The sequence below is a fragment of the Heteronotia binoei genome, chromosome 6 (genome assembly GCF_032191835.1).
Source record: "Heteronotia binoei isolate CCM8104 ecotype False Entrance Well chromosome 6, APGP_CSIRO_Hbin_v1, whole genome shotgun sequence".
NCBI classification, from domain to species: Eukaryota; Metazoa; Chordata; class Lepidosauria; order Squamata; family Gekkonidae; genus Heteronotia; species Heteronotia binoei.
Genome location: NC_083228.1, coordinates 43411896 through 43424545, shown reverse-complemented (window position 1 = coordinate 43424545; position 12650 = coordinate 43411896). Strand labels below are relative to the sequence as shown.

The following is a 12650-nucleotide window of genomic DNA, read 5'->3' as shown; positions in this document are numbered from 1 at the left end:
GGTTGAATCCCATAGAAATACAGAAGGGGCTGGTGGAGAAGATCTTTCTCTACTTCCTTCTGCAGCCTGCTGCTTGTTCTCCAGATCCCCTCAAAGAATCAGGGGACCCTTGTGAATAAGCTTCTTCCACCGTGTGCAGGGCTGTGGTGAGGAAGGAGTAAAATGAAACTGCTTTTTCTGAGGAAGGGATAGTTAAGGAAGTCATTTCACCCAATTTCCCACTCCTCGGTGCAGCCCTCTGCGTGGCTCATTTTGTTTTAGAAGCTCCACCTCGTCCCCCATCGCCCACAGTATATTTTCAGGCTGCTTGGAGAAGGTAAGGGAAGACCCTCTCTACCAGCAACTTCCACAAACTTTTCCATTGTGGCTTAACTCACTGTCTTGGTGATCTTCAAATTGCAAACATTTATGTATTTTATTTATAAAATGCAGGGCTTTTTTGTAGCAGGAACTCCTTTGCATATTAGGCCACACCCCCTTGATGTAGCCCATCCTCCAAGAACTTACAGGGCTCTGTAAGCTCTTGGAGGATGGGCTACATCAGGGGTGTGTGGCCTGATATGCAAAGGAGTTTCTGCTACAAAAAAAGTCCTGACAAAATGTATGCCCTTCCCTTTCTTCCCTCACTAACATTTTTGGTCAGTAGTTCATCTTGCCTTACTGTTCTTCTGACTCAAAGGTCCTGAAAATCCAGCCCTCTTTCACCAAAGCTAAATATTTAGTGACTGCTAAGGTAGTTTTCAGAGGGAAAGCAGCATGGTATCGCACAGTCTTCTCAGATCTTGAAAGCTAAGCAGGATCAGTGCTTAGAAGGGAGACCACCAAGGAAGACTCTGCGGAGGAAGGTAATGGCAGACCATCTCTGCTTCAGTGGTGGTACCAAGGGTGAATCAGAGGGGGCCATCTGCCCTGAGTACAAGGGATGCAGTCCCACTCCAAATTGGATTCATTTTTTAAAAACGAATTTACCTTGCAAACTCTCTGAGGGTCAAACTGCAGTGTGGTGTAGTGGTTAGAGTGTCAGTCTAGGGTTAAGTAGTGGTGGAAAGTGCCATCAAGTCAGATCTGACATATGGCAGCCCCTTATGAGGCTCCATGGCGCAGAGTGTTAAAGCTGCAGTACTGCAGTCCTAAGCTCTGCTCACGACTTGAGTTCGATCCCCGGTGGAAGCTGGGTTTTCAGGTAGCCGACTCCAGGTTGACTCAGCCTTCCATCCTTCCGAGGTTGGTAAAATGAGTACCCAGTTTTCTGGGGGGGAAGTGTAGATGACTGGGGAAGGCAATGGCAAACCACCCCGTAAAAAGTCTGCTGTGAAAACGCTGTAAAAAGCAATGTTACCTCAGAGTCAGAAACAACTGGTGCTTGCACAGGGGACCTTTCCTTTTCTTTCCTATGAGGTTTTCAAGGCAAGAGGCTGCCAGAAGTGGTTTGCCATTGCCTGCCTGTGTGTCATGACCTTGATATTCTTTGGGGTTTGTGGGAAAGGACAAGGTAACACTGTTCAGCAGCCAGCTGCCCTGGCATCCCCTTCAATGTCACTCTTGATGGGAAGACAGCGGAAGTTACAACTCTGTGAGTCATGACCGTTAGAGATCTCTTGGTGCTCAATATACTGCCTACCCTTGCTCTTCAGTTTCAAAAACTTGGTGGACACAGGAAAAGCACTGACTGGTGCTGTGGCACCCACGGGCACATGCTTTGCAGCCCTGAACTAACTACTCTGCCCTACCCCAACCCCCCGCTGGCTATCTTTTGTGCCTCAGAATGCAAAATGGAATGGAGTTCTGTCTCTGAAGGGGTTTGGTTTCAGTTCCAAGCAGTGTCTCTAACACACATTTCTCTGGATTCCACTCCATCTCCATGCTGCTTGTGCTGGCAGATCGCGGCAAATTGGTGGCATCTTCTGTGTGACTAGGAGTCCTTTTGACTCTTTGTTTGTAGTACATAAACCTCTAGTGCTCTTGCTCTGTTTGCCTGTTATTTTTAGAACTGTGGTTTTGCTCATAGTTTGATTTATTTTCCAGGTTGTGCATTCACACAAGCCACAATTCATGGCGCTACACTGTCAAGAGTTTGGTGGGAAAAACTACGAAGCATCCATGTCTCATGTGGACAAGTTTGTTAAGTAAGTGATAAGGAAAACTAATATCAAATTTTGATGTATGACTTTTTCAGAATAACTTTAAAAAGAAATACAAGGTTTTTTCCTCCAGTTCATCGATTAAGCATTGTAAATACTGGGCTTGATTCATGTATTTATTTTTAATAGTACTTTAATGCTACTTTGAATTCTGGCTGACTACAGACAAGGAACAAAATCCATGTAATACCTTTGATTAGGTAGGCCCAAATATTAGACGGATTTTCTTTCTTGTTCTGGATTTTCCATAGGCCAATAAGACTGTTTACACTGAGGGGAAAACAACTACAAATAAGCCACTTCAAATGCAGCTTTGATAAGAGTGACACATATTGGCAAAGAGTTGAAGAAAGTTCCGGTTTGCTAATATACTGAAGTTTTAAGCCTTGATGTACAGATCTCGAAACCTGATAGAGTTTTGCATTTGTTTCCCAGTATCTGATTGCCTCTCTCTCTTTGAATTTATAAAAGACAAAGTAATTGACAGTGCAATTCTGTGCAGTTATGATGAAATCAGTGGATTTAAACTAGAGTAAAATTGTGCTCCGTATGATTGGTTGTTACTTTTCATGTTTGGGGGTTGGAGGAGAGAAAACAGAAGCACCATCGTCATCAGCCTCAATTCAAACAGATCTTGCTTTCAGTGACTGACTAAAGATATTTCACAGCATTTCCTGTCTGTTAAAATCTACGGTATTGTGGGCAGTGCTGTTACTAGAGAGAAGAATTTGCTGAACAAACGTGGCAAGTTTTTCAAGTTCTGTAATATATTTCTAAATCTCTGTTTTCTATCTTATACAAATTTTATTCTGAATTATGGTCTTCTGATACGTTGTCCTGATACAATGATGATAGTAGGAGAGGTCAAGAGAGGTGTTCAGCAAGAAAAATTGTTTCTTGTACCTCTCCTCACCCTTCAAGTCACATGTTGATACTGCAGAGAGAAAAGAGGTTTCAGTTTGAAGTATCATCCAACAGAAAGTGTCATTTTATTCTGTCACTGAATCTTGGGTCTAGCTGACGAGTAAGGAAAACAGGTCAGATGATGCAAGCGCTAGCATTGCCAGAGTATGTGCATAGAATTAGGTTGAATTTTAAAGTAGCAGGCTAACTGTTGGAAAAGGCATTGTCTGGGGCTGCAAAAAGACAATTAGGTAGGATAGTGAAGTCAGTGCCTTCTGTCCTTTTAAGTGTCAATCCTTGTCTGCCTCCAGATTGCTACTCTTAGAGCAATTTCCTCCTCCTTCTCAGAAGTGCCACACTCAATCTTACCCTTTCTCTCAGCTAGATTTGTAGTTAGGAATCTAGCTCTATCTCTTGAACATATGAAGCTGCCTTATACTGAATCAGACCCCCGGTCCATCAAAGTCAGTATTGTCTACTCAGACTGGCAGCGGCTCTCCGGGGTCTCAAGCTGAGGTTTTTCAAACCTATTTGCCTGGACCCTTTTTAGTTGGAGATGCTGGGGATTGAACCTGGGACCTTCTGCTTCCCAAGCAGATGCTCTGCCACTGAGCCATCATCCCTCCCCTCTCTTCTTTTTTGTATCGAGTATGTTAATATATAATATAATAAAAGCCCTTTTGTCTTGGCAAAACTGAGCAACCTGATTGGTGGGACTGGGTGGGATTGTGGTGCATCAACCTTTGGCCCATCAAACCATCAATCGGCTGCTCTTGCATCACACTGGCTGACTCTTCTCTCTACTCCCCCCCCCCCCACTGGCCCCAAGACAGACAAGGATTTGCCTTCTGTGAAAAATGCTAGGAAGTGGCTGCTGCTAGGCAACTAACTTTGTTCCTCGAAGTAAAACACAACCAAGCTTGGTTCTCTCAGTAAAAAGCAATGTGGGAGGCCCTTTCAAGTCCTATTTTGGCCTTTGATAGAGAACTCATTGATTGACTCCACTTCTCTTTCCTGCCTGGGTGACTGTTGCTAGCCAGCCAAGCTGCTTCTGTCGGTCAAAGGAACCAACTTTGGTTCTAGCAGTTTATTGCTCTCCCTACTCTCCCATTGGCTAAGCCATCTGTTGCTCTGTTTTGCAGAGGAGAGAAAGAAAGCCTTCCCTCGAATGGCTGAGGGATGGTGGTGGAGGGAAGAGCCATAGAAAAAGCCTTCTCATGATTGTCCGAGGGAGGGAGGAGGAGGGAAAGCTTTCTCTTGTGATTGGCTGCGGACTTCCTTGATTGGCTGAGGTTTCCTCCCTATCCTCTTCTGGAAGTGAAACAGACAAGACAAGGGGAAAATAGCATCCTGTAGCACCAGGCCAGATACAGAGAGATAGGAAGGGAAAGTGAGAGACAGAGACAGATTGAAGTCCTGTGCTTAAGACCAATGAAGTTATCAGAAAGGGAGTATTGGTCTGAAAGGTATCACTAAAGGCCTCTGAGGGAGAACTCATTGGGGCCAGTCCTGACTAGGGCTGCCAGTTCATGTTGGTGGCGAATTCCTGGAGATTCTGTGGTGGAGTTTGAGGAGGGCATAGGAGCAGGGTCTGCCAGACTCATGTTCTTGCTGTGGAAGCTGACGAGGTGATTTCGAGCCTCTCATAGCATTTCAGCCTAACCTGCCTCACAGGGTTGTTGTTCAGATCAGAGGGCGGAATGGAGAATGATGTAAACTTCTTTGGTCCCCACCACTGTGGAGAGAAACTGCCCTTTCCCTAGGTGGAGGCTGCAGGGAGGGAGGAGGCAATGAAAAGCTGAAGTCAGGGGCAGATAAAGCGAAGGAGATAAGGTTGCCAGCTCCATGTTAGAAAATTCCTGGAGATTTAAGGCATGGAGAAGGTGGGTTTGAGGAGGGGTGAGACCTCGGACAGGTACAATACCATACACTGCAGCTACCAAAGCAGCCATTTCCTCCTGGAAAACCATTGTTGTCAATCTCCAGGTGAGGGCTGGAGATCACTCAGAAGTTCAACTGCTCTCCAGATATCAGTGATCAGCTCCCCTTGAGGTGTGTGTGGGGGGGAGTGAATGCCTTCACTTTGGTGGGTGGGTGGGAAGACAGTGAGGGGGGGCCTTGCCCAGAGCCTTTTCCTGGAGCGTGTTGTATTTTTATCTTCAACGGCCTTATTCCTAGTTCCTAAATAAACTTTTATTTACTCTTTAATCAAATTGTGCACTGTTGCTGTGTTAAATTAATCTGCCAACACTAACAAAATACCGACTTAAAAGCATTTGGTTATTATTAGATTTCTAACTCTCATAATTTCAGCTAACAGTTCCTATGGCAGAAGAATGATTAATGCTATCACTTAACAGAACACATTTAAATCTTGGATTTTGGGGACATGTATATATAACTTCTTTGTTGCCTAGTTTTGCTGTTAGAAATTCAGTCTTTTAGTTGGAACTCTTGTCTGATTTATGCTTACCATTTTTTAACTTACCTTACTCTATATAACCCAACTGGTCCCATCTCCATTCCCCTTCTAATTCCTTTGAAATCAGTGGGTTTAGATGAGGGTAGATCTGTTTAGAATTGCACTGTCAGAGAGTGATTCCAAGGTTGGCCAATCCAGTGTGTTACTTACACTGGCATAATACCAATTTACTTGGTCAGTATAATTTACTCTGCCAGGAGAGAAAAGAGCCAGACCCAAGGCACTAAGAGGTGGGCTACTCATGCTGTTTGATTGCTCCAGGTGTCAATAATTTTCCTTAGGATTTCTTCAGGTATTTTTTCACTGCATTAATAGGGTTACTTGCTGCTACCTGCTGCAGTTCATCCCAACCAACTTTGCTCTCCATATCCCCTCTCCATCATGCATCCTGTATGGTTTATTATCCCTTTGCATATTTACCCTGTGCTTTGTGAGAGGACAGAGAGAGGTGCAGAGAATCCAGATCAGTGTATGTGCAGTGCAGTTCTTGAAATGATTCTGAGCAGGGCAGTGATAATATGTTGTAACAATATCAGTTTTCATCCATGTTTTTTTGACCAACCGCCCCCCCCTTTCCTCTAAAATTTCAGTCACCACCGTGCCACCATGTCTCTGAGGTGTTTACCATTGCATGGGCTTTGCTGCTGTCCTAAGCAGCTGCAGAATGGCTTTAGGATTGCACTGTGCACTGGCTGGGGGCTGAAATTCTAAAAGGGATGCTTTACTGTTTGCAGCAAAGGCTATCAAGAAAGCTATCACTGTTATCTCATTGTTGCCCCTCATGGCAAAGAAAATGTGCTTTTGGTGAGTAAATCACCTGCTATCAATTCCCCAGCTGGCCTTAGTGTAACGGTATCTAACACAGCCATTCTAATCAATCAGGTACTCCTGAAAGCAGTGGTCTTCAGCCAATGGGCTGGGACCCTGAGATGTGTTGTGAGCTCCTACAAAGCCACCGTTTGCTTGTTGGAAGGACATAGTGCTAGTGTGAAAGAGCACCATGCCTCCTGATTCTCTTTGCATGCATGCTGAGAGAAGCAGCAGGACAGCAAGGTAAAGTCACTCAGGGGTGGAGAAGATTCCTTCACCCCTTGACTTGGTTCTTACGATGATTCACTCCTGGTGCTCAGCTTGTATTTGCTGTCCCCAGTCGACTTGGTCTGCTCCCTGCTCATCTGGCCTTGACTCCAGTGAAGTCATAGTTTTTGGCTCCTCCCTCTTCCTATTATATGGCTATGCTGACTGCGGTATGATGCGACTTCCTGTCACATACTTACAGCTCATTCGATCCCTAGACAGAAGAAGGTTATTTATTTATTTCTAGACTAAAATACTTCTGCTGCACCATTCCCCATGGTACAAGGCTGAAGACCACTATTCTGAGGCACTGATCCTCGGCCAGAGGGTTAGGATCATGGGGAAGGATTTTGGGGATAAGAAGAAAATACTTGTGTCCCAGAGTTTGTGTTTACATGGAAGCAAACTGTAAATATAGTTTTAGAAGTGTAACAAAGCTTGCTTGTTCTGATGTCCTTTCACTAAAGCACCAGTTCAGTTCCACCCAATGTAAAGAAATTAAGTTGATTCTTTGCAGGTTCTGTTGCAACCATCAATACAAATACCATTTTTATAAATAAAAAAGGTAAAGGCAGTCCCCTGTGCAAGCACCAGTCATTTCCGACTCTGGGGTGACGTCAAATCACAACGTTTTCATGGCAGACTTTTTTACGGGGTGGTTTGCCATTGCCTTCCCCAGTCATCTATACTTCAAGCTGGGTACTCATTTTACCAACCTCAGAAGGATGGAAAGCTGAGTCAACTTTGAGCCGGCTACCTGAACCTTTTTATAAGTACAGAATCACAAATTTACTCCATCCCCCTTGCCATTTCAGACCCTCAGTTTCGCCTTCATAACAGTCCCCTGAGACCTGGAGCAGCATTTTAGGGGGTTCAGTGGGCAGCATGGGTGGGGGTAGAGACTCTGTGGGTAGAAAACAATGTTTGATTCTAGCCCTGTTTTATTATTCAAATAGATAATGCGAGCAGCAGTGGAATTATTTGCTGAGGGCCATCCTGTGAGGTTGTGTCTGCATTAATCTTGGAACCCACATCTGCCAGATGTGACACAGCCCATGGGCTCCGCTGAGAAGCTCTGAAAATAAACATTGCATCTCAAGCAGACTAAATCCACACTGAAGGTTCCGTGCTTGAAGGGGGGGAGAGCATTTGAGCTAGGGTTTCCAACCTCCAGGTATAGCCTGGTGTTCTCCTGGATTCACTACTGATCTGCAGATGGCAGAGATCCCATTCCCTAGAGGAAATGGCAGCTCTGGGGATGGCATCACATCCCTGTTTAGCTCTCTCCCTTCTCTGAGCTCCATCCTCCCTAGCTGCCACCCCAAAGTCTCTAGGGATTTCCCAAGCCAGAGTTGTCGACCTGAATTTGGGCTCATTCTGTATTCGTAGCCCTAACATGTAAAATCTCTCGCTCAGGACCATAGTTATGGTGCTGATAACTGGAAAGATTCAGCCAGATAGTTAGTTTAATATATTGCTGCTGTTGGCACTCATGTGTCTTGCTCATGCTGACTTTTCTGTATTTTACATATTCGTGAGCGTGGTGGATTTCCCTGTTGTTGAACAGCAGTGAAATATCTTCAGCTTGATCATCAGGGAAAATTGGGGCTTGCAGGCCTTTTGTCCATTGTTTGTTTAGCTAATAAGGCATTGCTTGCATTCTTTGATGTATCTCTCCCCCTCCAATTCACGCAGGGTCATTTTTTTAAACTTGCATTTCATCGCATAATCTCAACAAAAGAATTTGACTCTCATTATGTGTTGAAAGAGTGCCCTCTGCTGGCTTCATTAAAGAACTACTTGATGCCTTTTTGTTGATATACTGAATTATGGAAAGGGGGGAAATAAAACAGGAAACACGCTAATAATAGCTTAATCTGCGGTTAATTTTTCCCCCATTCTAAAATTCAGTGTACAGTTAAAATGCCTTCGAAGTTTTCTTTAATTAATAAATAGATACTTATGTGTTCAATGTCAGGAAAGGATATTTACTGTGCATCCGTTTGTGTCTTTCAGAGAATTGCTATCAAGTGATGCAATGAAAGAATACAACAGAGCCCGGGTTTATCTGGATGAAAACTACAAGTCACAGGAACACTTCACGGTAAAATATTTTGCGCTGCTTCATACTCAGAACAAGTAGGTAAAGCGTTAGTTCATCTTCCAGGGCTGAATGCCTGAGAGCCGTTGATGGTGATGAGGATTACACCTTCAGTAAACTTACTACAAGCACATTCCCATGGGTGAAGGAAGCCACAGTGAAGGAAGCTGTTTGCAGGATCTGATATCATGGTAGCGTTTTACAAGGGGAAACATCTGTTAAATGTGGTATCAAACCAGTTATTTATTTATTTATTTACGTTGTATTTATATCCTGCCTATTCTATGCAGACTCAAGGCAGCTAACAACATAAAAATAAGCAGTATTAAAACAATAAAACAATCAGATAAATTGCAATGGTGTTACTTCAGAACTATAATATTTTCTTTCTCAACACATACAGATCCTAGGCAGCTAGTACTAAAGTGCAATAGATCCAGATGTGGCAACCTTCTCCCGTTAGATGTCATATGCCATCTGAAACAGTTCAGTCTTGCAAGCCCTGCGGAACTGTGATAAGTCCCGCAGGATCCTGATGGCTTCTGGGAGGGTGTTTCAGAGTATTGGGGCTGCAACCGAGAAAGCTCTTGCTCTGGTGCAGTTAAGCCTAGCCTCTTTTAGCCCAGGGACAGCCAAAAGATTTTGAGTTAAAGGTTAAGCATCCACAATTTCTGTGTCTACGGAAGAGTTTTAACCCTGGTGGTTGCTTGGGTAAGCTGGCAGAAGCAAAAACAATGGCTGCATTCAGACATCACAAGCAAGCCATGGTTTTTCCATGATGAGAAGGAGCCAAGAAGTTTATGATGAGAAGAAACAAATTTAAGCTAAATTTGCTGTTAATACAGTGCATCAACAAAGGATGGGATCGCACTGGGAATTTGGCCTGGCAGTATCCTGACTTTGAAAAAGCTGGTGCTCTTTGATGCCATGCCGCAGCAATCACACAGCCCCCACCCTGCTGCCAGGAGAGGCATGGATCTCACACATGCAAAAGGAGCATTCAGACTGCTCCTGTGTGTGTGGGCACATGTGTCGCATGCCCCAACCATGACAGCCAGGAAGTGTGCCCTGACTGCACTTGAGAGATTTGCTACTGGGAAATTCCTGGTAGCAATTTAATCCGGTCCAAGCCCATCCTAAAACAAAGTAAGGACAGGTTGGGACACATGGACAGAGGTGTGCGTGTGATTGCACACATTAAATCCAGATGGGAGGCATGGTTAGGTCGAGCCAAATCTCTAGTGTGATTGCTCCCAAATTGCAGATTGTTTGATGCCTATAAAAGGAGTGTTTATAAACATGGCTTGTGAGCAAGAAGCAAACTGCTGTTTGTTAACTGACCTGATGTAGGCCTCATTCCAGTTTACTTCTAATTTAGGAAGTGTCTAATTTTGTATGATTTACAAGTAAAGAGAAGAGGAGGAGTACATGACTTCCTGGTTCATTGTTCCAGGTGGCTAGCCGTGTTGGTTTGAAGTAAGAGAACAAAATTAAAGTCCAGTGGCACCTTTAAGACCAACAAAGTTTTATTCTGGGTATAAGCTTTTGTGTGCATAATACAATGAGAGACCCAGGGCTTTTTTAGAGCAGGAACGCATAGGAACACAGTTCTGGCTGGGTGTGGCCTAATATGCAAATGAGTTCCTGCTGGCCTTTTTCTAAAAAAAAAAAGCCCTAGCAAGACCCAAAAAAGAACTGCGGAAGTTGGTGACATAACTAAAGTTTGGAAATCGCTTTAAAGTAGAGGTAAGCCCTTAGCACATTAAATATTGTTTCAAAGAATTCCATGTGTTTTTCCTTAATTTCCTTTTTGAGAGTTCTGGCACCTCTTTTTCCAGAAAAAGCCCTGTATAGAACCATCATCTTTCATCCATACTTGCAGATACCTTAAGCCGGATTTTACAGAACATAGATAAATCTACTGCATTGGGCAAAGAAAAAATTATATGATTATTAGTGTGTTGATAGCAGGAAGCAAGTAAAGAGCCGTTTTGTTAGGGCAAAGGTAAGCTATCTTGAGGGAAGGAGACACCAAAACCTGGAATTTTAGTGTTTTTGTAATTGGTTGTTTGTTAGTGGTGTTTTATGCCTTACATTTATTTTCACCAGTTACTTCCTCCTTTTTCACACTCAGTTTGTTCTGCCTTTAATTTCTTCTATCAACTATTGAACCTCTGTATTGTCTTCTCCCATGCCTATTTACACGCCTTCTGCTGAACCACACTCTTTAGCCTGAAAGAAGCTGACTTCCTTACTTTTAAACCACTTCCTTCTCCTTTATAAAACCCTTCAGGAGCCATTTCTTTATCCACATCTTTCCTCAAACCACCTTAAACTTTCAGCTTTCTTAAACCACTGCTGGGATCAGACTCTCCACCATTTATTTGATGTTCTGTGACTATTTCCGGTCTTGCATCCATTCTAGTGCACCGAAGCAGAAGCTTAATCAGTCATTAGCTTTCCTGAGGAAATAGGCGAATGGCCATATTGGTTGCTATGGTGCTCTTCCTTTAATAAGCCAAGGCAGCTGTCTCCTCTGGCCTTAGAAGTAGCACCATGATTCTGTTTGTTGCTGGCTTGGCAAGAGTGCCACAAGGTAAACTTTGACATTGCATGTGGTTAGAGGACTGGGAAAAGCTGCTGAGATGAGCCCCAGTGCTGTGGGTTGGGGAAAACAAGTACTGCAACAATCAGGAGGAAGAAGGGGAGGGCCCGACAGATGCAAATGAGGAGAAGAGAACTGGGGGGGGGGGGGGGGGGGCACATGGAAGAGAGAGAAAGAGCAGCTTATAGTTATGACCCAAGTTCTCTTGGTATTATTTCAGTTCAATGTGGTCAGTTCACATTGTGTCATTTGTTGCAGTAACTATTAATAAACTCTGGGCATCATTTCATATGATCTTCAGTGGATCAAAGCTAGCAAGATTTTATTGAAGAATGCAGTCTTTTGTCCTCATGTAATTTTTAATTGAACGGGCTCAGGTCTCAAAGTTAAAGGTCTAGGGGTTAATTTCCTTTAAACCAGAGAAAGGAGGAAAGAATATTGAAGGAGATGTAAGTCCAACAACCCAGTGTGCTGTGGTGCTTTGTGTTTTTTTAAAATATATATTTTAAAAAAATCTGAATTACAGGCCAAATTCTTAGTTAATTAACCATGTATGTTTGAACTAGTAAATTCAATCTGCATAAATTTGGACATGAATAAAATAGTAATTCTGAAGGGGGAAAGTTCTTTGTTTTTAACTGAAGCATGCATGCACTGCAGTGGGCACGTTTTCAGAAGAGGCATTCCTTCCTAAAGGAGAAAACCTAGTGAAGGGAATAAATATGTCAAACTTGGAGACTGACAGGCAGCTGTATCTTTAAATGTGGAATGCTCAGGATAGTTATGTAATGGTGGGGTCTCAGTTAATTAGACAGTTAACTGCATCATTTCATAGCATGTTTACAGTTAGTTCATTTAATCCCTTTGAAACTAATTTTCCCCCTTCAGCCTAAGATTGGAAAGGAGATTTGAAAGACAGTTGCCAGGGTGAGCCTATGGTTTTACCACAGAGTATACAGTGTTTCTTAGAGCTACCCGTTGTCATGTCTGGGCTCACAACCTTAACATTAGTAGATACTTTGACTCACAAAGTTGAATTTTTGCTCACAGTTCTCCGCAGCTTAGAGGGAACATTGGTTGCCAGGACAAAAAGGAATAAGAGACTCTGTTTAGAACAGCAGGGATGTGTTTTCAGCAAGGGCCAAAATGCTGAAGTATAAATATTAAATAAAGTTATGAATTAGATTACAAGAGATCTGTTTGGAGGTCAAAAAATGAAGGAAAATACCCCATGTTCCTGCTGTGATAAATTTCACTACCTTGAGCTATTGTGACCCTTTACAAGGGGATAGTAACTGTTCTAAAACATAGGATAACATTATTAAGTACAGACCATTATTT

The 12650-nt window shown here is 43.2% G+C and overlaps 1 protein-coding gene across 2 annotated transcripts in view; it reads left to right on the top strand.

The window, feature by feature from the left end:
* The window catches only part of INPP5A (inositol polyphosphate-5-phosphatase A), a 352919-nt gene that overhangs the window by 117203 nt on the left and 223066 nt on the right, over positions 1 to 12650 (top strand). For both annotated transcript variants that reach the window (XM_060241377.1, XM_060241378.1), the window contains exons 3-4: positions 2026 to 2126; positions 8620 to 8707. In XM_060241377.1, the coding sequence (XP_060097360.1) occupies positions 2026 to 2126; positions 8620 to 8707 (189 nt within the window). The remainder of the gene's footprint in view (positions 1 to 2025; positions 2127 to 8619; positions 8708 to 12650) is intronic.